Source organism: Ornithorhynchus anatinus, chromosome 1, assembly GCF_004115215.2.
Source record: "Ornithorhynchus anatinus isolate Pmale09 chromosome 1, mOrnAna1.pri.v4, whole genome shotgun sequence".
NCBI lineage: Eukaryota > Metazoa > Chordata > Mammalia > Monotremata > Ornithorhynchidae > Ornithorhynchus > Ornithorhynchus anatinus.
Genome location: NC_041728.1, coordinates 1,437,884 through 1,465,183, shown reverse-complemented (window position 1 = coordinate 1,465,183; position 27,300 = coordinate 1,437,884). Strand labels below are relative to the sequence as shown.

General features: G+C 56.4%; 1 protein-coding gene across 1 annotated transcript in view; it reads left to right on the top strand.

The window, feature by feature from the left end:
- Positions 1-11,492, top strand: part of ADAMTS6 (ADAM metallopeptidase with thrombospondin type 1 motif 6) — a 94,879-nt gene extending 83,387 nt beyond the window's left edge. The window contains exons 15-18 of the mRNA XM_029075956.2: positions 1,956-2,160; positions 2,864-3,040; positions 10,357-10,513; positions 11,346-11,492. Of these exons, the coding sequence (XP_028931789.2) occupies positions 1,956-2,160; positions 2,864-3,040; positions 10,357-10,513; positions 11,346-11,455 (649 nt within the window). The 3' untranslated portion in view covers positions 11,456-11,492. The remainder of the gene's footprint in view (positions 1-1,955; positions 2,161-2,863; positions 3,041-10,356; positions 10,514-11,345) is intronic.
- Positions 11,493-27,300: the final 15,808 nt, after the last annotated feature.

Here is a 27,300-nt window from a genome sequence, read left to right as displayed (position 1 = left end):
GAGGTGGGAGCGGGGGTGCCTGGTGGGATATCAGAGGTCTTTACTTAGGGTATTTGCGGAGTACTTGCCTTGTGCAGAACCCTGTGCTAAACTCCTGGGAGAGTCCAGTAGACTTAGTAGACACTAACCCACCCGATCCCCAAGGAGTTTTCAGTCTAGCAGGGGAGATGGACACTGAGCTAAATTACAGGTAGGAGGAAGGAAGAAAAGTGGAGGTGCGCCTGAGTGAGAGATGCAGTAGTGATGGGGGTTGGGGAAGGGGTGACCATGAGGGGCAGGGGATTGTGTGACAGGAACAGTTTGGGGAGCCCTGGCCAGAGTCCGGACCACCCCCCAAACCGACCCCAACACTTGGGTGTGAAGGCCCTGGCGGCCACAGCGTCCCCTCACCCCCAGCCCATGCCGGGGGGGCGCCTCCTACCGTTGCGGCCCGCTCCGCCCCAGCCGTGGTTGGCTCCCTAGGTGAGGGGGATCAGCCTACACCAGGTTCACCCATCCAGCCACACCGGGCCTTTCTTACCCATCACTCTTCTGAGGGAAACGTCCCACAAGGCAGAACGCAAGATCGGGGGTTTTTGCTCAGTTTATTCCATTGAGGAGTGGTCCAGCGGTACATCGGTCTTCCCAAGGGCGGAAGGGGTCCCCCACCTGGACGAAGCAGCGGATGGGTCTGACCAGTTAGCTCAACCTGGGCCGACGGTCGCCACTCTTGGGCGGCGGGGAGGTGATAAGGACGATGCAGGACGGAGCCGTTGACATTTGGTCTCTGGCGGGGATCAGGCCTAAGTGCTGGGGTGCTTGGCGCCTCCCCCACCTTGCCCTTCCGTCATCACACTTTCACCCCCACTGGGCAGGGGTCTTGCCTTTGGTTTCCAGCGTTCTCTACCAGGCGCTCCATCCCTGCTCTGCCTGCAGTAGACACTTGATGCATACCCACCCTTGCTGGACCAGTCGCATAATGAATCCTGGCATGCCTGGGGCTTAGAAGGATCTGGGTGATGGTGAAGAAGGATGGGGTGGTCCGGGGGCAGAGGGAGGTGAAAGCTCAGGGCCTGTCTGAAATACATCACTTGGCTCGGTCTTTCCAGAGGGGACCCTGGGGAAGGGTACTCTCCCGGCCTCCCCAGGGCCATACCGCACTGTCAACAGCTCCGTCCTGCATCGCCCCTAACACCTCCCCGCCAGCCCAAGAGTGGCGACTGTCAGCCCAGCTCGAGCTAACTGGTCAGACCCATCCGCTGCTTCGTCCAGGTGGGGAACCCCTTCTGCCCTTGGGAAGATTGATGTATCGCTGGACCACTCCTCAATGGTATAAGTTGAGCGAAAACTCCCGATCTTGCGCTATGCCCTGTGGAAAGTTTCCCTTAGAAGAGTGATGGGTAAGAATCACAGTTTTCCGTCTATGATTGGACTGGGGAAGCTATCGTGCAGGCGGCTGGGATTGCTGCCGGGGTCGTGCCATGTCTGTCAGTCCACCAGCGGGGACGGGAGGTCGAGGATCAACCATGCCGAGCGTTTCAGGGAGGGCACTAGAAACTCGAGGCGCAGCCCCTGCCCACAGCGGGAAACTCGTGTTCTGCGCGGAAAAGGAGAGGGGTAGTGGGGAGAGCGCGGGTCAGTGAGGCCCCGTAGAGGCTAGGACCTGGGGGTCAATGCCCCACTGGCTCCTCTGAGACCCCAAGCACCAGCGCCCTGGAAAGAGACCTCTGACACCCCCGAAGGGGTAGAGCAGCCCCCGGAGACTGTGCCCCCTTGAGGGGGCAGGAATCCTCCTTGCTGGGGCGTCTCAGTCACTCCCTCCCACCCGCTGCCCTTGTCGCCTCACTGAAAGACAGCCACCAGTGCTAGTTCCTTCCGGGCCATAGACGGTGCCACGCCGGCCTCATGTGGCGCCTCGTCCCGCGGGGGCGATGCCGTGAGGCTGAGCTTACCGCCGCCCCTTCCCCACACTCTAGGTGGTTCATCGGGGAGTGGCTGGAGTGCAGCAAGACCTGCGACGGCGGCTCGCGGACGCGGACGGTGCTCTGCATCAGGAAGGTCGGCCCCTCCGAGGAGGAGACGCTCGACTCGAGCAGCTGCTTGACCCACCGGCCCGTAGAGAAAGAGCCGTGCAACAACCAGTCCTGCCCACCTCAGTGGGTGGCTTTAGACTGGTCAGAGGTAAGCACGCTCGGCGGGGGCGGGGAGGGGAAAGGGGGGCTCCGGCAGAGCCAGGGACACAGAACCCCCCCCTCCTACACGTTCCCCGTAACGTCCCAGAGAGCTCCTTATGGAAGATGCCTGGCCTGGGCCATCCGGCCCTGCGTCCCACACCGCAGTGAACCGGCCAGTCAGTCAGCCGTGGCATGTACTGGGTGCTTGCTGGGAGCAGGGCACACTGTACTAAGCGTTCGGAGAATACACCAGGGGTAGAGCCGTGGCCTGGGGAGATGGGCAAATAGAAGATTTCCAGGGAGAAAGAGCGGAAGGAAGAGCTTTCTTCTTCCTCAGGCAGGATTGTTGCTTTTCGAGAGGGAAGTTCCCCCCATGGGGAGGGGGTGTTGATGACAAGCGGTGGCCACGCTGCTGGACGGGGTGGGGACGTGTGAGTTTGCCAACTGCTGGCTCACGCCCGTGCAGCTCCTGATCCAACTGGTGTCCCCGGGTAGCAGGTCCACCTGCCTGCGAATTTAGGTCGGGACCCCCCAGGAGAGGATAGGGCGGGTCTGGGCAAGCTGAGCTGGTGGTGCCAGGGCCAGAAAGGGAGCCCTGCGGCAAGGCACATGCCGAGTTTCATGTCGGGAGAGCTCAGGGCCAAATGGCGCATCACTACGACCCCGGGGAGGACGGCGCAGCTCACGGGGTCTGGCCGTCTCCTCTCCAGTGCACGCCAAAGTGTGGCCCCGGCTTCAAGCATCGCATCGTGCTGTGCAAGAGCAGCGACCTGTCCAAGACGTTTCCCCCCGCCCGCTGCCCGGAGGAGAGCAAACCGCCCGTCCGAATCCGCTGCAGCCTGGGCCGCTGTCCCCCGCCCCGCTGGGTGACCGGAGACTGGGGACAGGTGAGTCGGGGGCTTGGCATATAGTAAGCGCTTAACAAATACCATAATAATAGTAACGAGGATGGGACGCACCCCTTCCCCTCCCCACCCTACCCCTGCTGCGGAGCCGAGCCATGATTTCCCAGAATCTACTCCGGCCCCAAGGGATGGCTGGCTAGCCCGAGGCTGTACCATGTGTGGAAATCACCCAACCTGGAGGATTTTATTCAGTGCCTGCGGTGTGCAGGGCACTGTACTGAGTGCTGGGAAGAGTCCAGTGGAGTAGATGGACACAGCCCCTGCCCTCCAGGAGCTTACGGCCTAATAGAGGAGCCTATGAATAGAAGTGGCTACAGATTGGGAGTGTGTGAGTGCTGAAGTGGTGATTCGGAGAAGAAAGATGAATCCAAAAGGAGGTGTGATTTCGGATGGGCTCTGAAGATCGATCAGTCAATCATATTTTTTGATGGCTTACTGTGTGCAGAGCACTGTACTAAGCGCTCGGGAGAGTACAAGACAATAGAGTTGGTAGACACGTTCCCTGCTTGCAATAAGCTTACAGTCTAGAGGGGGAGACAGACGATATAAATGAATTATGGTACGTTCATGAGTGCTTTGGGGCTGAGGATGGGGTGAATAAAGGGTAATAATAATAATAATGTGGTATTTGTTAAGCGCTTACTATGTGCCAAGCACTCTTCTAAGCGCTGGGGTAGATACAAGGTAATCAGGTGTCCCACATGAGTCTCACAGTCTTAATCCCCATTTTACAGAAGAGTAACTGAGGCACAGAGAGGTTAAGTGACTTGCCCAAGGTCACCCAGCAGACAAGTTTTGTTTTGTCAGTTGTATTTTATTGAATGCTTCCTGTGTGCAGAGCACTGTACTAAAGACTTAGAAGAGTACACGCTAACATGCACATTCTCTGACCACAGCGAGTTTATGATCAAGAGGGGTCCAGTCAAGGTCGTGGGCTTCAGGGATCTGGTCAGTCATTAGTAGCTACCGAGAGTCTTTTAGGTGCAGCTGTGCTTGGCAGATCCAATAGAACAGGTAGACACCAGCTCAGCCCTCAGGAAGCTTGCAATCTCATGGCGGAGCCAGATGCTAAAATAAATTGGAGAGACGAGAAAGTAGAATAGTATCGAAGGTGATGTGCTCTGGGGGTCTGTGAGTTCTGAAATTGTTCAGTGTCCCCAGAAGGGCTGATGTGGGGTGGAGATGAGAGTTGAATCAGGAATGGCCTCCTTGGCAGACGAGGGGAACCGGAGGTCGGTAACAGAACAGATGAGAGCAATAGTTGAGCTCGTGGAGAGGGTGAATCAGGGTGGAAGAGGTGAAGAGAGCGGGTTAAAAAGGAAGGAGGAAACTGATGGAGTACCTTGTAGCCGACAATCAGGAGTTTCTGCTTGATCTGGAGAGGAACAGGTAACCAACGGAGGTATTTGAGGAGTGGGGAGATGCGGGCGGATTGGCATTTTTGAAGGATAACCCCAGGCAGCGGAGTGATTTATGGCCTGGAGAGAGGAGAGGCTGGAGAAGCCTACTGCGGTGGTCAAGCCCCGGGACATGCAAAGGGATCGGACTGGTGTGGCGACAGTTTGGATGGAGAGGATTCTGGAAACAGTGTGGAGGAAGAGCGGGCAGAGCGGACTGGTTGAATACAGGGATTGAAAGAGGGAAGAATCAAGGATGGTGACTTAGGTTGCGGGTTTGAGAGGCAGGGAGGACGGTGGTGGTCAACAATGATGGGGCAGTTAACTGGAGAAGAGGGGTTGGAAGGGAGGATGAGTAGTTCCGTGGAGGACGTGTTGAGTGTGAGGTGTCGGCAGAGATGTCCCGGAGGCAGGAGAAAATGTGAGACGACAGAGATGGAGAGATGACGGGGCTGGGGAGGTGGACTTGGGAATCTTCTGCATAAAGCTAGGCTATTGATGCCTGTCCACTTGCTTTGTTTTGTTTTGTTGTATGTCTCCCCCCTTCTAGACTGTAAGCCCGTTGGGTAGGTATTGTCTCTGTTGCCAATTATTCAATAGTATTTATTGAGCGCTTACTATGTGCAGAGCACTGTACTAAGCGCTTGGGATGAACAAGTCGGCAACAGATAGAGACAGTCCCTGCCGTTTGACGGGCTTACAGTCTGATCGGGGGAGACGGACAGACGAGAACAATGGCATTAAACAGCGTCAAGAGGAAGAACATCTCGTAAAAACAATGGCAACTAAATAGAATCAAGGCGATGTACAATTCATTAACAAAATAAATAGGGTAACGAAAATATATACAGTTGAGCGGACGGGTACAGTGCTGTGGGGATGGGAAGGGAGAGGTGGAGGAGCAGAGGGAAAAGGGGAAAATGAGGCTTTAGCTGCGGAGAGGTAAAGGGGGGATGGCAGAGGGAGTAGAGGGGGAAGAGGAGCTCGGTCTGGGAAGGCCTCTTGGAGGAGGTGATTTTTAAGTAAGGTTTTGAAGAGGGAAAGAGAATCAGTTTGGCGGAGGTGAGGAGGGAGGGCGTTCCGGGACCGCGGGAGGACGTGACCCGGGGGTCGACGGCGGGATAGGCGAGACCGAGGGACGGCGAGGAGGTGGGCGGCAGAGGAGCGGAGCGTGCGGGGTGGGCGGTAGAAAGAGAGAAGGGAGGAGAGGTAGGAAGGGGCAAGGTGATGGAGAGCCTTGAAGCCTAGAGTGAGGAGTTTTTGTGTATACAGTGCTCTGCATACAGTAAGTGCTCAATAAATACGATTGAATGAATGAATGAATGAAGCATTGGGAGCAGATGAGTGAGTATAAATCTAGAAGAATAGGGAACCAGAACTGAGCCGTAAGGGTTCCCCACAGCTGGAGGCAGAGCCAAGGTGGACAGAGGAGTTAGGAGGAGAGCCAAGGGAAAGGACTGTATCAGAAAAGCCAAGGGTGCCTAGTGCTTGCAGGAGCAGAGAGTGGTCCATGGCATCGAAACCGCTCAGAGATTGAGGAGGATTGGGATAGAGTCTGTTGGCATTGGCAAGAAGGAGGTCATCGGTGAAGAGGGTGATCCCAGGGGACTGAAGGGGGTGAAAAACGGCTTCTAGAGGGACAAGCGGGGAGATTGAAGTGGAGGCAACAGTTGTATTCCTCCCCTTTGAGGAGTTTGGACAGGAGCATGAAGAGAGAGACGGGGCGGTGAGGAGCAGTAAAGAGAAGGGGTTTTTTTAGGAAAGGGGAGATGTGAGTATTTTCGAAGGCAGAGGGGAAAGAGGCATCAAAGAATGAACGGTTGAAAAGTATTGGCGGTGAGTCGGTGGGGCGGGGTAATGATTTTCATAGGTGAGGAACATTGGAGGCCCCAGTGGAGGGGGTGGCTTTTGAAAGCAGGTGCAGAGATCTTGAGAGAGAGTGGAGATGATAGGTGAATCGTGGGGGTGGGGGAAGGGAGGGGCGAACCTCATGCTTAATGGTTTTGATTTTGTCCAGGAAATAGTTGGCAAGGTCATCGGGGGCGAGCGAGCGGGGGAGTCGATGGGAGAAGTTGTGTTGCTAAGTGGAGGAGAGGGCAGAGCTCTAGCGTGTGAGGATTAATTGAAAATGAGTGAAGTTGGCCCAGTGCCTGGATCTCGGCTGGCAGCGCCCCGCAGCCCGAGCTCTGAGCGGAGAGAACATCCTGTGGAGGCAGACACCTGGCTGGGGGTGTGCGGGGGAGTTGAGGATGGCGGGGTTTGTCCATCAAAAGAGGAGAGGTTGGACAGGGAGTCCGTATGGGGCGAGATGGCTTGGGGGAAAGTGGAGGGAGGCGGCTGCCTAGCAATGTGGGAGAGAAGATGAGTTAGGAGAGGGGTGAAGCTAGAAATTGTTCACTGCCCAGTGACTAGGAGATGAAGGGATCCAGAGGGGGTCCAGGTTACTGAGTGGGTGAGGTCGGGGGATCAGGTCAAGAACTTCCACAGGGATGTTGAATCCCTGAGGAAAATTGTAGGGATGGAGAAAGAAAAAGGAGAGAAAGCATCAGTATGGCACAGAGGATGAGAGGCAGGACCAGGGTGGGGTCAAAGATGACACGGTGACGAGGAATTGTGGGTGGAAGAGGTGACTGATGCCGACTTCAAAGGGAGAGAAGGAGGGGGATGGAGTGGATAACAATAGTAATAATAATAATAGTGGTGTTTGTTAAGTGCTTACTATGTGCCATGCACTGTATTAAACCCTGGGATAGATAAAAGATAATCAGGTTGGACATAGTCCCTGTCCCACATAGGCTCACAGTCTTAATCCCCATTTTCTAGGTGGGGTGGCTGAGAAGTTAGGTGATTTGTCCAAGGTCACAAAGCAGAAAAATGGTGAGAGCCAGGATTAAAACCTAGGTCCTCTGACTCCCAGGCCTATGCTCTTTCTACTAGGCCACACTGAATGGGGGTGAGGGAGCGCGGGCGTGAGGAATTGCCCGATAGAAAAGGAACTTTCTGTTGGTTGGTAGTTATTTGTCTGTTGCTTCCATGTTGGTGTCAAAGCATAAACCCAGGACATGCCACTACCTTTCTCTTCTCCCAACCACATCTATCTCCTCCATCAAAATGTTCCACGTGCCCAGTACTGGGCTAAACACTGGGGTAGAAGAAAGATAATCAGATCGCTCACAGTCCAAGGAAGGCGAGTATCCTATCCCCCATTTACAGATGAGAAGTAATGCGGCCTCGCAGAAAGAGCACAGACCTAGGAGTCTGGAGACCTTGGTTCTAATCCCATTTCTTTCGCTTGGCCCACTCTGCGATCTTGGGCATGTTATACTTGACTTCTGTGGCCTCGGTTTCCGCGGCTGTAAAAATGGGGTTAAAGAGTAGTGATAGTATTTCTTAAGCATTTACTGGATGCCGAGCACTGTGAGAAGCGCTGGGAGAGGATACACAGGTGGGAATGAGACATTCCCTGCCCCTCAGGGGATTCACATTCCTGTACTCCCTCTCACCTACCTAGATTTTGAGTCCCATCATATAACATTGTATCAACCCCGGTGCTTAAAACGGTGCTTGGCACACAGTAAACGTTGACTTTCATTTGTTCACTAAATCGTATTTATTGAGAGATTTCTGTGTACAGAGCGCTGTTCTAAGCCCTTGGGAGAGTACATTCCAACAATAAACAGATACATTCCCTGCCAATAGTGAGCTTCCTGTCTAGAGGGGGAGACAGACATTAATAGAAATAAATTACAGATTATGTGCTGTGGAGCTGGGATGGGGGATGAATAAAGGGAGCGAGTCAAGGTGACGCAGAAGAGAGTGGGAGGAGAGGAGAGCTTAGGGAAGGACTCTCGGAGGAGACGTGCCTTCAATAAGGCTCTGAGGGGAGGGAGAGTCATTGTCAGATTTGAGGAGGGAGGGCGTTCTAGGCCCGAGGGAGGATGTGGGCGAGTGGTCGGCGGTGAGATAGACAGGATCGAGGTACGGTGAGAAAGTTAGCATTGGAGGGACGAAGTATTCGGGCTGGGTTGTAGTAGGAGAGTAGCGAGGTGAGGTAGGAGGGGACAAGGTGACGGACTGCTTTAAAGCCAGTGGCGAGGAGTTTTTGTTTGCTGCAGAGTGGGTGGGCAACTACTGGAGTTTCCAAAGGAATGGGGAGACATGTCCTAACCGTTTTTTGTAGAAAAATGATCCGGGCAGCAGCGTGAAGTAGGGACTGGAGTGGGGAGAGACCGGGGGCTGGGAAAGCAACGAGGCTGATAGAGTAGTCAAGGCGGGAGAGGAGAAGTCATAAGTGGTAGCAGTTTGGATGGAGAGGAAAGGGAGAATTTTAGCATACCAGACACCACAGTGATTATTATATTGGGGAAACCGAGGATAAGACGGAGTAGGCCTGCTGCGTGATCTCAGGCAAGTCCCCGAACCTCTCTGGGCCTCGGTTTTCTCATCTGTAAAATGGGGTAGTAATCCCTAGCTTCTCCCTAGCTCTCAGAGATTCTGTGAGAACCAAATGAGATGTCACCGACGCGGGGAGCCCCCAAAAGAGCAAAGTTGCACCGTTGCCTGTCCCGACAAGAATAGGGAGACAGACTAACCTTGTGGGCAGAGAGCAGGCCCCTGTCCACTTCGTGGACACTCACTGGTAGCCGACTGGTTGCCCTGCCTGCCGGCCAAGGACCTCGCTCACTCTCTGGACCCTCGGAAATGGCCCGGGACCCTTGCAAGGGAAGCTGCTGCGGTAGATAGAGGCTTTCCTTCCCTCCTGGAACCTGAAACATGAATATTTTTCAGCGACTCTCTCCCCCTCCACTTGGCAAACATTGACTTTTCCCCTTTGGTGTTTGTGCCGAGGGAGCCAGCACCAAAGTGCGCCCGTTTTGTTTGTCTTGTGGTGTGCCAGCCTCCCGGAGGGCTGACTTCCCAAGCGACACGCCCGGGCCTAAGAATAGCACTGGACTTGGCCTGCCTCTAGAACGAACCACTGTGTACCGGTGCTTCCCGCTCCAGAATGAATGGGCGGGCCTGGTAGCAGAGCTCTCTAGAACGAGCTGCCAAGCCGGGGTTTCTGGGGCCTTAGGAGGAGCTGCCAGGCTCCGGGTTTCGGTGAGTTCTGCCGCCGCCGGCATCCTCTTGAGCCACGAAAGATAAGTTAAACTCTGTCATGTCTGTGTGGTGGGGCGCACATCGCCAGAATGGTCTCTCGGCCAAGCCCAGTGGTTTCTGGAATTCGGGTGTCTACAGTTAATTTCTGTACCTGTCTTGCTGCCGAGTTTCACCGCCAGTGGCATTTAAGGACAACTGTATGTCTATGCGAAAATAAATATATATTTTTATGTGGGTGTGGGTGTAGATATATATATATATGGAGAGAGAGATAATACTGTTGTTATTTATTAAGCGCTTACTATGGGCCGAGCACTGTTCTAAGCGCTGGGCTAGATACAGGGTATCAGGTTGCCCCAAGTGGGGCTCACAGTCTTAATCCCCATTTTCCAGATAAGGTAACTGAGGCACCCAGAAGTTAAGTGACTTGCCCAAAGTCACACAGCTGACAGGTGGTGGAGTCGGGATTAGAACCCATGACCCCTGACTCCTAAGCCCGGGCTCTTTCCACTGGGCCACGCTGTCATACCTCTGTTACCAGAGGATGCATTTCCAGAAGGAACTGTAGTCCCTGTTACTGGAATTCTTTAGAATGAACCACCACTCCTGTGTTTCTGGAGTAATGTGGGAGGAGTGGAGTCAGATGGTACAGCGCCTGGCACATAGTAAGTGCTTAACAAATACCATAATTATTACTATTAGTAGTAGTATTATTATGGGGTTACATCATAACCCTGATGAGGCGCTCCAGATAGGGCGAGACTTAGGTTTTTCTTCTCTTTCTGCCTCTCCGTTTGCCAGTGTTCTGCACAGTGTGGACTCGGGCAGCAAATGCGAACGGTCCAGTGCCTGTCGTACACCGGGCAGGCGTCCAGCGATTGTCCAGAGACGGTCCGGCCCCCGTCCATGCAGCAGTGCGAAAGCAAGTGTGACAGTTCACCCGTTTCCACCACCGAAGGTGAGTGCCGGGCGGCGGGCGACGAGGGTTCCCGGGCCCCGAGCCGAGGAGCTCGGCCGGCTCGGTCCTCCTACCCTCGCCCCGCGGTGGTTCGGTCCGGCCCGGTCCTTCCCTTCCCCGCCCGGAGCTGCGGGTCTCGCTTCCTAAGCCCGGATCCCGGAGGGGGCTGACCCGCAAAGGGGGCTTGGGTCGGCATCCGTGCCGGCCGCTGCGACCGGCCCGAGGAGAGAAGGCGGTGGCGGTGGCGGCGGCTGGTTCCGCGGGAAGACTGAGGGGTCAGATGGGGCCTCTGTGGCGGCCGTTCCCGCCGATGGCCGCTGGGGCCTGCTCGCTCGGGCCTGCCGCTCCAGCGCTCCCACCCGCGGGTGGGGGTCCATCAGATGGCGTACCGATTGAGCGCGTGCTGCGGGTCAGCTCACGCCGTGCGGAGCGCTGGGGCCCAGCCCCCACTCGGCGGGAGGGGCGGAGGCAAGAAGGGAGGCAGCGTGGGTCACATATCCCCGCAGGAAACTGATGCCCAGAGGGTTTGAATGCCTGGCCCAAGGCAAACAGACCTGGACCTAAAGAACCAGGTTCCGTGTCTCCTTCTTTGGACCTCGCCGGCCTGGTTAGCCCAGAGCCGTGAGTTCCCCCGCAACTCTGGTAACCCACCCACTCTCTGTGACCCGCGACCCCTCGGGGGCCCCGCGGGGCAGGTCCTCCCATAGAGCCGGACCCTCCCAGGCGGGCCGGACTCTCCGGACCTCGTCCGGGCCCCCGCGCGACGCGGCCGTCTCCGTTCACTCTTGTTCTTGGCAGCTCCTGACCGCCCCCTTTTCTGCCCGTCCCCTAGAGTGCAAAGATGTGAACAAAGTGGCCTACTGCCCGCTGGTGCTGAAATTCAAGTTCTGCAGTCGCGCCTACTTCAGACAGATGTGCTGTAAGACCTGCCAGGGACACTGACTGCCCACCCCCGTCCCCCTTCCCCCGCCCCGAGCCCACCACGGCACCGACCACCCAGGGCTGCGGGACCGGGCCCAGGCAGACCCTCTACCCTGTGGAAAACATAACCACTGGTCAGTTCCAGCTGACAGGATTTCAGTATTTTAACTTCTGTGAAGTGAGAACGTCAGACCACCGGGCGCAGTGGCACCGGGGGCGCTCTCTCCAGCGGCGGCACCCGGACGCCTAGAGGAAACCGCGTGCTGGTCGGCCGGATGGACCATCCACTCCCACCCCCGACTCTCCCCTCTCCATCCCATCTCAAGCCCACCGATCCCTTCGGTGGCGCAGCTTTCCGTGGTCACCGTTACCAGCCTGCGGCGAGGAAGAGGAGTCACCGCTCCCTCCGGCGGCTCTGGCCACGGGCCGAGGTGGGAAGGCCGGAGTCGGGGATCCCAGCCCACCCCGTCCTCACTTACCTCCCTGGACACCAGGAAGATCGTTTTCACGACAGAGCGAGCGGCGACACTGAGGAACTAACTCCGTTCGTAAGTAAAACCGATGAAACTGGAGCGGTTACCTGACCAGACCTCCTGAGGAAGCAAAGAAGCCTCAGCAGTCGAGTCCCAGCTAGAATCTTTTGGCTCTACGTTCTGCCACCCCACCGGTGCTATAACTAAAACCTTGAAATGGGGGTAAGGAGCGAAGGAAGCGTGTTCTGCTCTCACGGTTCCCGGGGCCCCAGTTGGCAGTGCCGGTGACGGGGGGCGAGCGCATCCTCCTACCGGCAGAGGCTCAGACTCTGGCGGGCCAGAGGAGCAATCCAGGGCCCTGGCCCGGCCAGGCTTCCCGGTGGAGGGGAGGCCCAAGGGCCGGGCCCTTCCCTCCACCACCCCGACTCGGTCTTGTTTACACCCCGGCCCCTAAGACCCCGCTGCCGTGCTCACCGCCCTCCGGCCAGAGTCTGGATCGGACAGCCCGGCTCACCCGCTGCTGCCCCGCACGCTTCCGGCCGGGGAGGAGGACGCTGACCGTGTGGGTCAGCGAGAGGATGGGGGCGTGCCTGGGGAGGGAGCCCCCACACCCCGCCGGGAGTATCCCACCACCAGGACCAGACTCAAGTCAGCCCTCGGGACGGACATTTGGGTCCGTGTTCCTCGGCCACCCCGGTAGGCGTTAACTGTTTAGCGGCCCCCTGGGCAAATCTAATCCCACCGTCTCCACAAAACCCATTCCTTTGCCCGGCCTCTGCTCTGGCCCCCAGCCGTGCGGACAGAGACTCCCCGTGGAGAGAAGGAACGGGCCTGCTCGTGAACGGAGAAATATCTGGGGCGTCCCGGCGGCCCTCCCTGCGCTAAGCGGTTGGGGGGGTGTCGCGGACCACGCGATGACCGGTCGGATCCAGTGCTGTCCTGGAGACTCCCGGACCACCGGAGCCCCACCCTGCGCCCCCGGGCCGCGGGGGGCCAGCCCTGAGCCCAGACCGAGGTGTCACGGGAGTGACTGCCAGGCATCCGACGGTTCTGTCAAACCCCGAATGGCTGAGAAGCAGAAGGCCCCAGGAGGGCGGGCGCTGTCCAGGCGGGAGGCGATCAGGGTGCCCCCCGGCATCCGGGCACGGCTGCCGGCTCGTTTGCTCCCACCCCTTTCTACCGTCTCCCAAGCGGAGGGAGAAAGACAGCCCCTCGTCCTCACCTCACCGAGAGCACTGGTGCCACGGCCTCCCGTGGCGCGGGCAGGCGAGGGTGCCCATCCACGGGAGCGGCCCGCGGGAGCCGGGCAGGGAGAACACCCGAACACCCGGCCGCATCCCGGTTCTGGATTCCCTGCCACACCTCGCAGCTGTAAATCCACTCCACACATACACACACGCACATGTACCCAACCCCCCCGCCCCCACACACACCAACCTCCTCCCCGGCCCCCCCCCCCCCCCCCCCCCGGTTGTCCCCAGCACAGTCCGATGCTGCTGCTACTTTGTAGCCACCTGTGTATCTAAGCTAAATCCCGTTCTGAACTGAAACAGCCGCGCGGCACCCCGGTCGGCAGCCGCCGTCGTGCCCCGCCCCGACGGGGCCGCCCACCTGCCCCCCCCGCCCGCCCGGAAGAAGGTCGCGTGCAGCGGAGAGGGAATAAGCATCCCCCGGGTCCAACTCCAGCATAGCCCATTTCTTTAGGAAGTTGATTAGTCGAGTGATTGAATGTCTGTCCCATAGGTATCCTACCAGTACAGGATGAAATTACCTTTGTATCATTGTGATTAGTTGCTTATCATTTTATATTCAGTATTAATGTGGTTCACTGTTACTTTTTTTTTTTTTGCTTTTGTAAATTATATTCTAATTTATTGCCAGGTTCCCTAACACTGTCTTCCCTTCCTTCTCCTGCTTGTAATGAAACCAACCATTGTAACCCTTGATGGAGTGAAACCACCACCAGGCACAGATTTTCAAATCTAGGTAATTTAGTGAAATAAACCCGCAGCTTGAAGGACGCGTGGCGGTGATGGCGATGATGACACCGGTGGCGGCCGTGGAGGCGGGTGGGCGCTCTCTGCCGGGAAATCCCCAGGCCAGGCGTCCGCGTGGTCTCCTTCTGCCTTCCCCTTCTGGGTTGGGGTGCGGGGGAATCGGGAGGGCGAATGAGGACTGGGAAATGGGGTCGCGGAGAGGATTAGCTAACTGTCCTCATCCGTTTCCCTCCTCACCGGCCGCTGGGATGTCTGCCTGAGAAGGGCAGAGACCCAAAGCCCCGGTCTGGTCAGCCGGCCACGGTGGCGTCCCAGCTTCGAGGGGCGAAGCCACCTCGTCGGCGGCTGTGCTTTCTCGCCACCTCGGGGGATCTCCTCCGCCCCACTTGATTTCAGTCACCTCGTCGCCGCTTCCCTCCAGCGGCTCTTCGGATCACTGGGATTTGGGTTCGACTAGAAGCCTAAAAAACCCGTAATCGGTCAGGGCTTGTATCGTTAAAGCAGTTAGCGTGAAAACTCCTGGAGGGTCGGGACCACATCTTTTACCCTTTTCAAGCTCTCCCGAGGTGCCCAGTACAGTACCATGCACAGCACACAACAGACAGCATTCAGCACCTCGAGTGCCGAAGCTCGTGATAGGAACAGCAATGTGGCTTAGCCGATAGAGCACGGGCCTGGGAGCCAGAAGGATCTTGGATCTAATCCCGGCGCTAGCACTTGTCTGCCGTGTGACCTTGGGCAAGTCACTTCACTTCTCTCTGCCTCAGTTCCCTCATCTGTAAAATGGGGAGTAAGATCGTGAGCCCCATGGGCGATATGGACTGTGTCCAACCTGATCATTTTGCTCAGAACTGTGCCTGGAACATAGTAAGTGCTTAACAAATACCATATTAAAAAAAAAACAACCTCCTTTCTTGTGCTCAGTATGTTCCCGTGTTCAAAAGCGAGATGTGCAGGGTCTGAATCTGGTCCCTCACTGTGATGTGGTGCCTCCCGATAATAACAATAATTGTGGTACTTGTTAAACGCTTCCTATGTGCCAGGCACTGTTTTAAGCCCTGGGGCAGATACACAAGACAAACGGGTTGGACACAGTCTCTCTTCCGCATGGGATTCACGGTCTAAATAGGGGGGCGAACGGGAGAACTGAGGCACAGAGAGTTTAAGTGAATTTCCCAAGGTCTCACAGCAGACAAGTGGCGGAGCAGGATTAGAACCCAGGTGTTTCTGACTCCCAGGCCTTTGGTCTAGCCACTAGGCCATGCTGCTTCTCAGGTTCCTTGAGCCTCAGCATCTCCCCCCACCCTACCCAGTGCTCTTCGCCAACGTGGCACGCTGACACCTTCTAGCCAGATATCCCAGCCGAGTGGGCCCAAGACCCTCAAGAAAGCAAAAGGCCCCGGCGCTTCCCGAGCCACACGGTAACTGCTCTCTGTCGGAGAGCGCGCCCATCCGGGCCTTCCACTTTCAGCTCACCAACCGACTGCTACCAAGGAAGGCCCTCCGACTGCGGCCTCGTCCCTTTCCAAAACGCTTGCGAGGAGACCCCGGGCGCCCTCATTAACCGACACCAGCCGGGGTGGGGGGGTGGAGGGCGGGGACGTCGGGCCAAAAGCCCCCCTTCCCCCCGCGCCGTCCCCCAGGAGCCACAGTTGGCCCTGCCTGCTTAACTCCGCATTATTTTGGACTTATAAGGAATTGTTAAGCTAATCGTATTTTTGCCAAATCGGCTATAATCTAATCCACCTACCCCTGACCAACTACAGAAGAAAACTTAAACAAACGTTTTGCTGCCGTCAGACTCCCCCCTCCCCCTCCACCCCCCAACTTCGCTGGGGCGTTTGGGCTTCTGAGGCCAGAAGGTCCCAGATGATGTAGACAGCCCCCGTCTGCCCTCCTAACCGCCACGACGCTCAGCGGGGTCCAAAAGAGCTATAGCGACCAGTGACAACTGGTCCTCAGACCGACTCAGACACAGCAGGTTGCTGGCCGAGCCGCTGCGGGAAAGCTAAGACCAATCTAAATATTTGGAAACGCGGTGTAAATCGAGTCGGGCCCGGGGCCGGCCGGGCCTTGTTTGTGTCTAAACAGCCCTGCCGTCGGGAAGCTGAGGGCCAGCTTGGGGGCCGGGGCGTCCGGCCGGGGGCTGCAGCGAAGAGCTCGTGATCGGGGAGGCAGCTTGGCCCGGCGGAGAGAGCGAGAGCGTGAGACCTCCGGTCGGGAGACCCGGCTCGGACGCCAGCCTGCGGTGTGACCTTGGGCAAGTCATCTCACCCCTCTGGGTCTCTCCTCTTCCTCTGTCAGGCCAGGATCAGTCAGTCAGTCCGTTTGTATTTAGTGAGCGCCTACTGTGAGCAGAGCACACATTGTGTGCACATTCTTTGCCCACAATGAGCTTACAGTGTGGCTCAGTGGAAAGAGCCCGGGCTTGGGAGTCAGAGGTCATGGGTTCGAATCCCGGCTCTGCCGCTTGTCGGCTGTGTGACTGTGGGCGAGTCACTTCACTTCTCTGGGCCTCAGTTCCCTCATCTGTAAAATGGGGATTAACTGTGAGCCTCACGTGGGACAACCTGATTACCCTGTATCTACCCCGGCGCTCAGAACAGTGCTCTGCACATAGTAAGCGCTTAACGAATACCAACGTCATTATAAAGCGGGTCAGTGGCAGAGCTGGGACTCAAAATTGGGTCCTCTGGCTCCCAAGCCCGTGTTCAGGCCCAAACTCTCCCACAAAGTAGCACTCTCTGCTCTCCCCCAACCAGGTGTAAAAGTCCAGTTTCTCTGGAGGGGCGCTCTCCACCTACAGGTCTGCCATGGGAGAAGCCTCCTCCTAGACCGTCATCATCATCAATGGTATTTATTGAGCACTTACTATCTGCAGAGCACTGTTCTAAGCACTTGGGAGAGTACGCCGTAACAGAATTAGCAGACATATTGCCTGCCCACATGGGGCTCACAGTCTTCATCCCCATTTTACAGATGAGGTAACCGAGGCACAGAGAAGTGACGTGATTTGCCCAAGGTCGCCCAGCAGACAAGTGTGCTGCTTGGGAAACAGCATGGCCTAGTGGATAGAGCACAGGCCTGGGAGTCAGAAGGTCGTGGGTTCTAATCCTGAATCTGCCATTTGTCTGCTCTGTGGCCTTGGGCAAATCACTTGACTTCTCTGTGCCTCAGTTACCTCATCCGTAAAGTGGGGTTGAAAGCTGTGAGCCCCACATGGGATAAGGGACTGTGTCCAACTGAATTTGCTTGCATTCACCCCAGCGCTTAGTCCAGTGCCTGGCACGTCGTAAGCACTCAACAAATACCATAATATTATTGTCGTTTATTATTAGTCCCAGCTCTGTCACTTGACTGCTGTGTCACCCTGGGCAAGTCACTTCATTTCTCTGGGCCTCAGTTACCTCAGATGTCAAATGGGGATGAAGACTGTGAGTCCCACGTGGGACAGGGACTGTGCCCAACCTGATTATCTTGTATCTACCCCGACACTTAGAACAGTGCTTGACATATAGTAAGCGCTTAACATATACTGTTGTTGTTATTGTTACGTGGTGAAGCCGGGTTTAGACCCCAGGTCCTCTGACTCCTAGGCCTATGGTCTATCCACTAGGCCATGCGGGTTCTCTAGGTCCTGGGCGGTTTGAAATTTAGCCATCTTTGAAGGGAGGGAGGGTGGGGGGTGGGAAACCTTCAGGGCCGGGGTGGGGGGAGCCTGCTCACCCCCGAGAGGGGGTGAGGAGGCAGCCAGGCGTGCGCGGGTTGGGTCGGGCTGTCTGGGGCTGCCCCGCCTGTACCTGAGACCCGCCCGGCGGGTGGTGAACAGAAGCTGTTGTGGATCCCCCCCAGCCTCTCCGGCTGAGGGTTGTGGTCGTCTGCCTAGGGTTGGCCTCCTGCCTGGGACTCGGTCTCCCTGGCAGGGGGCGGAACCGCCGCAGACTCGCTGATGTAGACGGCGGGGGAGCTTCACGTCCCTAGTGACAACCCAGGGCCTCCCACACTGGACCTGCTCCGGACGTCGGCACCTGGCCTCTAGACTGTGAGCTCGCCGTGGGCGGGAATGTCTCTGTTTGTTGTTATACTGTACTGTCCCAAGCGCTTAGTACGGTGCTCTGCACGCAATAAGCGCTCAATAAATACGATTGATGAATGAATGAATGGCCGAGGGTTAAATGCATTCTCCAGGCAGCGACGGGGGCAGTATTCGTTCATTCGTTCGTATTTATTGGGTGCTTACTATGTGCAGAGCACTGTACTAAGCGCTTGGAACGTTGGCTGGAAGGATCCAGTCCTGGACTAGATTCTGCCCAGAGGAAAAACAGTGTGGCCTGGTGGAAAGAGCACGGGCCTGGTGTCAGGAAAATGTGGGTTCTAATCCCAGCTCTGCCACCTCTCTGCTGTGTGAAGTTGGGCAGGTCACTTCACGTCTCTGAGCCTCAAGTACCTCATCTGTCAAATGGGGATCGAGGCTGTGAGCCCCACATGGGACAGGGACTGTGTCCAACCTGATTAGCTTGTATCGACCCCGGCGTTTAGCTCAGTACCTCGCACATAGTAAGCGCTTAACAAACGCCATTAAAAAAAGGAAAGGAAGGTTGATGGTCACTCTGGATTAAAGTGGCACGGGCGAGCGGAAGCTCTTGCCTTACATCTCCCACCCCGGGTCATTCATTCATTCATTCAACACTATTTATTGAGCGCTTATTATGTGCAGAGCACTGCACTAAGCGCTTGGAATGTACAATTTGGCAACAGATCCCCATCCGGAGGTCCGCACGGGGACCACCCTCCCCAGACTAGGGCAAGACCGTGGACCCGGGGAAGGAGCGGCCGACGATGGGGACTCCAAGGGCTACCACGGTGGGATCAGTGCCAAGGTTGAAAACAGTCTGGGCCAGGTCTCCTGTTGAGTCGAGGACACAACAGGTCAGTTCCCGTGGGGTGGTCTAAGACATCATCATCATCATCAACATCGACGGCATTTATTGAGCCCCTCCTGCCTGCGGAACACCAGACTGGGCGTCCACTGAGGCAGAGGGCTGCACCGAGTAGATAGCAGTTTGGACATCTGGCTTCTTAACGAGCCCTAGTGGGCTTTCCATAACAAATGGGTTTTCTGCTCCCCATCCCCCTCGCCCCACGCCCCCGTGGCTCTTACGTCTCAGACTACAGCTGGAAGACCCCAGCCCCGTGGAGCTCCCCTGACTGGGGGGGAAGTGGGGTCCCCGTGCTCCCCGACCACAGGAGGGTGCCCCCCGACCCGGGGAGCCCACCCAGGAGGCCGCCGGGGCAGGACCCCGGAGGGCAGGGGCAGACGGACTCAGCTGCCATCGATCCGTTGAGCCGCGCGCTCTCTTTGCCGGCCCAGATCCTCTCTGCAATCTGGCCCCAGCCTTCCCCGCAGGAATTTCACACATGTAAATGAGCAGTTTGAACATCCTTGGAAAATAACCTCCAGTTTAGTCTGCAAAATCCGGGCCGTTCCAAAGCCAAACTTCCAGAGAAATGCCAAACTGACTGCATAATTGGTCTAGACTGAAGCCAGCCCGAGCGTGGAGGAAGGGAACGGGAAGCGGCTTCCAACCTCTTTGTCTCAGACGCGGCTTGCTCTCCGTCGCTCGCCCGGGGCCTCGGCGGAGGGCGGCCGGCCGGCTTCGCCCAGGCCACCGTCCGCGGCTCGCGTAGACGTCGGCCCGGAGCCGGAGCCCTCTGGGTCCGGGCGCCGGGACACAGAACACAGATCCCCGCGGCCCTCGCCACTGGGCCGGCCTCCCTCGGCCCCCCCGGCAGAACCAGATGTGCGCCGGGCTCCTCCTCACGGAGCGGGGAACGAGCCGTCCGCCCGCCTACCGGCCCCAGAGACCCTTTCGGCAGCCTCTGCACATTCCGTTTTCCCCAGTCCCGTTTCTGGATCCTGCCGGGAGCTGGGTCTGCGGGGGGTTGCAGCTAGTCAATCAATCAGTCAACCGACGGTATTCATTGAGCGCTTACTGTCTGCAGAAGTATAGAGTATAGAGTTTTGTGGAAATTACAGTACAGTGGAGTTGCTAAGCCTCATGCCTGTCCACGGTCTGCAGCTCTCTACTGTGGACCGTAAGCTTGTTGTGGGCAGGGACTGTATCTGTTTATTCTTATATTGTACTCTTTCAAGCACTCAGTAGAGTGCTCTGCACCCAGTAAGCGCTCAAGAAATAAGATTGGCCGACTGACCACAGCCGACAGAGCGGGGGGGGCCGGTGCAAGGTCTTGTTACAAAACCCATGTGTCCGAACATATCTCCCGGGACATGTCACGCTATTCTATCAACTCTCCTTTATGGTACTCTCTCTGAACCGCTTAGTACAGTGCTCTGCACAGAGTAAGCACTCGATTGATTGACCGACTCCCCGACTTCCCAGAGAGCCTTGCACTAGGTCGGGGCGGGGGCACCCCATTGCGGGAGCTTCCTCGTTGGCCCCGACACCAGCCGATTGGGAAGGAGGAGGGCCTGAAGGGTCTGCTGTCAGCCCCACGGGCTTCCCCGAAGACTCCCTCGCTCGCTCCGTTCCCACTGGGGCAGCAGCCAAGCGGAGGGACAGGGTTCCGGGGACCGGGAAAGGCCGAAACCTGAAACGTCAGTCAGCGGCGGAAGCACCGGGCAGGCGGGGAGAGCGGCTTCTGGCCCTAAAGTACGTCTCCTCCCTGCCTGCTTGGGGCGATGTCTGTGCCATAAAGCTGGCGCCTAGAGTTCCTTTTTCCCCCTAGGGCTGGGGAAATTTGTAATGCCCTCCTGCAAACTGTGTTTGACCCCACTGACCGGGCGCCACAATTCCCCATCTCCCCCCTAAAAACTATTTATTGAGATTGCTAGCTGGTCCCCCGAGAAACGACTTGTGAGCTACACGCCCTGTTCTCCTGGGCACAGGGGTTCCATTCCTCGGACTGAGGAAGACTTGCCCCGTTACAGTCCGTAGGCCTCGCCCGCGCCTCGAGCACACCCGCTCCTTCCGACTCCACGGCGCGTTCTCCCCCGACAGCCTTGCGCCCTCGGAAGAATGTTCCCTATTCCACCCACAGCGTGATACCCCAAACGGGGGTGAAAACCCGGGCCGGGCAACACTGAGTGCCCTCTCCTGGGCCTCCAAAATATTCTAGCTCTGTGACCGCACACGTGGGGTATACGTGTGGTGCACAAGAGTTTCTCAGCCGATAGCCTGGGAAGGTTGGTCTTCTGTGAAGCGACAGAAGAAACCAGATCCCGTGCTGGCATCCATTTTTCCATTTTACTATTATCAGGCAGATCTAGCTTTTGCCTCCCGCTCCCACTGCGTGTTATATAATTTACGTCCGCCTGAGCACAGGGACCAAAACTTTTCCTCTCTTCGTATGCGCTCGAGGTTGGCCTCAATAAGTCCCCCTCTAGACCGTAAGCTCGCTCTACGCGGTGAGTTCGTGGTGGGCAGGGAATGTGTCTGTCGATTCTGTTGTATTGCCCTCTCCCAAGTGCTTAGTAGCGTGCTCTGCTCACAGTATGTGCTTAATAAATACCTCGATGATAGAGCACTACGCCCATTAATCACCGAGGACACTGCCCTGCCCTCCGTAGGAGCAAAATATGGAGCTCTGCACACAGTAGCAGCGTGGCTTAGTGGCAAGAGCCCGGGCTTGGGAGTCAGAGGGTCGTGGGTTCTAATCCCGGCTCCGCCACTTGTCCGCTGGGTGACCTTGGGCAAGTCACTTCACTTCTCTGGGCCTCAGTTACCTCATCTGTAAAAATGGGAATTGAAAAATGTGAGCCCCACGTGGGACGGTCTAATTACCCGGTATCTACCTCAACGCTTAGAACAGTGCTTTGCACATAATAAGCACTTAACAAATGCCATCATCATTATTGTTATTATTAGGTGCTCAAAACAGTGATCTGCATACAGTAGGAACTCAGTATAATGCTAAGCGCTTAAGACAGTGCTCCGCACACTAAATTTAGTGCACCACTAAATTCTATTGATCGATAGCTGATTGCAGCCTGAACCTTCCTGGAGCTGCCTAGGCGGGATGGGGACTCTGATGTGACCAGCTGGTGGGATCATGCCCCGCAGGCCTCGGCGTGGCTCAGTGGAAAGAGCACAGGCTTGGGAGTCAGAGGTAATGGGTTCGAATCCCAGCTCTGCCTCTTGGCAGCTGTGACTGTGGGCAAGTCACTTCATTTCTCTGTGCCTCAGTTACCTCATCTGTAAAATGGGGATCAAGACCGTGAGCCTCATGTGGGACAACCTGATTACCCTGTATACCCCAGCGCTTAGAACAGGACTCTGCACATAGTAAGCACTTAACAAATACCAACATTATTATTATTATGCCCCAACCGTGCCGCTGCCTTCAGTATCAAGGAATCTCTGCTGCCGGTCAACCGCAGCAGAATGGCTCTCCTGCTCCCCAAGAAGGGGAACACCTGAGCCCAGGGAGTCACAGTGCCCTCCACCAGGCCGCTCACATCTCACGTGTCTTGAATAAATAAAAATCGCAAATGAGCTATGAACCATATCTGCTGAGAGACACCGATGAACTGAGACTACTCATCTTAGGCCGAGGGGGTCCTCTCCCCTTCAAGCCTCATTTCCGGAATCCTTCCAGCACTTAGGTACCCGGAGTTTGGAGTCAGGGGACCCTGGCTTCTAATCCCGGTTCTGCCACATGTCTGCTGTGTGACCTTCCGACTCCCAGGCCCATGCTTTATCCAGGAGGCCATGCTGCTCCTCTAGTAGACCAACCAGAAGCTGAACCCCTTCCAGGAAGGTAGGAGAGAAGCTGGTTGGAGAGAAAGCGGGCCAGGCTTGGGCCTGGGCCCAGAGAAGCTTCTAGTTTTCCATTTCTACATACAGGACTACAAGACAAAAGAACAGGGCCGGATCCCTTCACACGAGCCCGGGGGAGAATCTGGGGGTGGGAGGGAGACAGCGCCAGGAATTTAAGAAAACGATTCCTGTTTTGGAAGGTTGGAAAGGGTTAATGAGCTAGGGTTATTTGTCCCAGACAGGAAAATCTAGGTCAGACTCCCAATTCCAAGCAGTCAGCACACTGTTCTGCACACAAGAGGGGCTCAATAAATTGGGCAACATGGATTCTGGTACAATTCTGGTACTTGTTAAGCCCTTACAATATGCCAAGCACTGTGCTAAGTGCCAGGACGGATACAGTCAGATCAGACCCACTTTTTGTCCCACAGGGAGCTCACAGACTATGGAAAGGGGAGAGGATCGATGTTGAATCCCCATTTTACGGGGGAGGAAACGGAGGCACACAGAAGTCAAGTGAGTTGCCCGAAGTCACAGAACAGGTCAGTGGAAGAAGTAGGACTAGAACTCAGGTCTCCCGACCCCCAGGCCTGAGTCTTTTCCAAATGCCTTCTATGACCCCCAGCTTCTTGGGGTCTGAGAGGCGGCAGGTAGTGCTGGGGGCTAGGGTGGGAGAGGGGGTCTCGGGGAGGGGAGGACAGAGGGGAGGTACCTGCCTTTCAGGGTTCAAATGGTGTGTGCACAAGGTCTCCTCCCTCCTCCCCTCTACCTTTTTTAAATATTCAAGCGGCCACTGCAGTCCAGTGAGTTTCTCACTTGTGCATTCATGATCTGGGCTAGGTCGGCCCCTTCCAAAAACACCGCTGGCCGGGGGCTGGGCGGGGAGGGGCGGCTGCACGGCGTATTGCTTCGGACCCCGCTCCCAATGATCGGTCTGTCCTCCCGGTTATACACTAACTGCACAGACTCTGTCTGTTCCAAGTGGTGGTTTGTCGGCCCGTCCGTAGAGCCCATTAAACGGGAGCTGGAATCTTTCCATCCCTGAAGAGAAGCCTCTGGCATAAATAATATTGTCATTTGGGAAGGCGAGACAGAGTTTGAAGAAGTGGCCTTGTAAAAATATTGTCTGAGACACAAATGAGGCTCAAGGATAGGACAGGGGACTAGTCTGGTCTGGGCCTGTCGGGGTGGCTCCTCTCTGGAGTTAGTGTATTTTTATTTTAGTTGTGGTATTTGTTCCTGCATGCCAGACTCTGTGCTAAACGCTGGGGTCTGTACAAGTTGAACAGATTGGACTCATTCCCTGCCGCTCGAGGTTTGGAGGGCGGGGGCGGAAGGTTGCAGGGATTTTATCCCCAGTGAACCGAAGAAGAAACAGAAGCCCAGAAAGGTTAACTCAGTCGCCCGCAGTCATGGAACAGTGCAGAAGCAGAGCCAGGACCAGAATAATGACGACGACAACAATGATGGTATCCGTTAAACGCTTACTATGTGCTAAGCACTGTTCTAAGTGCTGGTGTAGTTACGAGGTGATCAGGTTGTTCTATGTGGACCTCACTGTCTTAATCCCCATTTTACAGATGAGATAACTGAGGTACCGAGAAGCGAAGTGACGCCCAAGGTCACACAGCAGACAAGTGGCGGAGCCGGGATTAGGACCCATGTCCTCCGACCCCCAAGCCCGGGCTCTCGCCGCTAGGCCGTGCTGCTTCTCGCGTCTCCTGACTCCGGGCCCGAGGCTCGCCCCAGAAGGCCGCGCCGCCATGTTTCCACTGGGATTTGGCCGCAGACGACGGCGGGGTAGGTGCGCAGTTGGGGCCCCGGCTAGTTCCCGAGGCCCCAGAGCGGAGGAGGCCGGACAGGGTTGGGAGGAGTGGACATCCGGCTGCTCTGGCCTAGCCTTGCCGAGCAGCCGGAAGGGAACCCCCAAATCCGGGCCAAGCCCCAGCCCCGCTCGCTCTCCGCCGGGCCTGGGGGCGGCCGCTCCGGTTAAACGTGAGCCGTGTCTGGCTCCTCGAAGGGGCGTCTTGCTCCAAGAGTTCGAAGAAGGCCGGGGTCGACCTGCCTGGCCCTGGTGGTCCTGACTTCCCCAGGACTCCAGCTCGGCTTGACCCCCAAATAAGGGGAAGGCGCCTTCCCGACGGTGAGGGTTCCAGGCTTGGACCGACAACCTCGACACCGCCCGTGCCGCCAACGCCGCCACCGCCACCCACCGCGACGCGTTCGTGACCTGCGCTGGCCAGGCCGGGAGCCCTGGGCGAAGCCCCCACGGGCCGGTGGGGCGTGGCGGATTTCCGTGGGGGTCTCTGATGGCCCGAAGGAGGCTCAGCCACTCAGGAGACCGGGAGCTTTCCCCCCGTGGGGCCTTCTAGACACTTGATGCCACCGGGGCCGGGCAGAAGAGCACAGTGGGAAATGAGGGAAAATGAAGCGGTTCTCCCGGCCTCATCCTGGCATGACACCCTCACGTGCTGGCCAGACCAGTCCTCGTTCAAAGGGGAGGGTCGGCCAAGACGGGGACAGCGCACTAGACGGCTCCTTGTGGCCGAGGATCCCTTCTACCAATTCCACTGGGTTGTAATCGCCTCAGGGCCCAGTCCATTACTCTGCCCACAGTAAGCACTCAATAAATACCGCCGCTCGATTGATCGGTAATCGCAGCGTGGCCCGGGGGAGATGGTGTGGGGTTCCGGGTGGGTCGGGATACCGGGGATCTAGTCCCGGCTCTGCCACTGGCCTGCTGTGGGATCACGACCGAATCGCTCGACCCGTCTGGGCCTCCACTTCCTCTTCTGCTAAGTGGGGATACGATCCTTGTTCTCCCTCCTTCTTACGGGTGGGATAGGGGCTGCATCGGATCTAATTATCTCGTAACTACTCAGTGCGTAGCACTGTGCTGGCCGCATAGCAAGCGCTTAAATACCCAAACTAATTTGCCCATCAGTCCACGACACCCTAACGGTCCCTGTCCCTGAAGCCCACGACCCTGGTACAGACGCCTCAGACCGAGTCCCAGAAACACTGTCCGGGAGCAGTTTGGAATGCCCACCGGGCCTGGGACAGGCCACCTGGAGAGCACGAATTTCCAGAAACATCCCCGTCAATCTGGGATGCTTATTCATCCCGCTTCTAACCTCACAGACAGTAAGCTGTGGAACGTAGTCGGTGTCCCAGTACTGAAGCCACGCTCGCTTTAACATAGCTACGTTGGGTGGGAACACGTGAGGAGGATGAACAACAGCAGGAGACCCAGAAAGCTGCTCTGTGGAGAGCTAAACTCGGGAAACAGAGAGAACAGAGGGCGGAGGAGATGTTTTAAGGCCACCGTAAAACGACACCTCGGACAGTGCTGCTTCCCAGCTGAAAATGGGGAGTCATTTGCTGAAGGGGGACGCTGACATCAAAAAAGGAGCTGCTCTCTCTGAGCGAAAGCAGCGTGTCCTGCTGAATAGAGAATGGCCTTGGAGTCCGAAGGACCTGGGTTCTGATCCTGGCTATGCCACCTGCCTGCTTTGTGACCTTAGACAAGTCGCTTCACTTCTCTGTGCCTCAGTTACCTCATCTGTAAAATGAAGATGGAGAGCCCCAGGTAGGGCACGGACTGTGTCCAATCTTAGCTGGTACCTACCCCAGCGTTTAGTACAGCGCCAGGCACATGGTAAGCACTTAATGAATACCATGAGAAATGTAGAAGAAGTGTGGTAAAGAAAGAACGACAAAGAGGAAAAACAGAGCCCAGGTGCTGCAAACGTTAAACAACCTAACAAGGGACGGCCTTTTTGTGTGATCAGGTGGCTGGAACTGTGGGTCCCACGCTGGCCTCTTCAGTCACACATGCTCCCGCAGGTGAACGGCACCATCGGCGGTGCTTCAGAGAAACAGTGTGGCCTAGTGGCAAGAGCACTGCCGGGTCTGCTGTGTGACCTCGGGCAAATCCCTTAACTTCTCTGTGCCTCAGTTACCTCATCTGTAAAATGGGGATTAAGATTGTGAGCCCCATGTGGGACAACTTGATCACCTTGTATCTACCCCAGGGCTTAGAACAGTGCTCGGCACATGGTAAGTGCTTAACAATTCCGTCATTATTAATATTATTCTTCTTTGAATACGAAGGACTCTAGATATTTCTAAACTACCTCCCTGATCTCAGAGGACTAATTTCAGAGCCCTCTATGCAGATCTCCGAAAGATGCTCTACCAAGACAAATTTTTCGCGGTCGGTGAAATTTGCCCATCTGAGATATTTTGTTTATTCCCTCAGAATAATAATAATGATAATAATAATAATGATGATGGTATTTGTTAAGCGCTATGTGCAAAGCACTGTTCTAAGCACTGGGAGGATACAAGGTGATCAGGTTGTCTCATGTGGGGCTCACAGTCTTAATGCCCATTTTACAGATGAGGTAACTGAGGCCCAGAGAAGTTAAGTGACTTGCCCAAAGTCACACAGCTGACAAGCGGCGGAGCTGGGATTCGAACCCGTGACCTCTGACTTTCAAGCCCGGGATCTTCGAGATGCTTTGAGAAGCAGCGTGGCTCAGCGGAAAGAGCCCGGGCTTGGGAGTCAGAGGTCATGAGTTCGAATCCCGCCTCTGCCATTTGTCAGCTGTGTGACT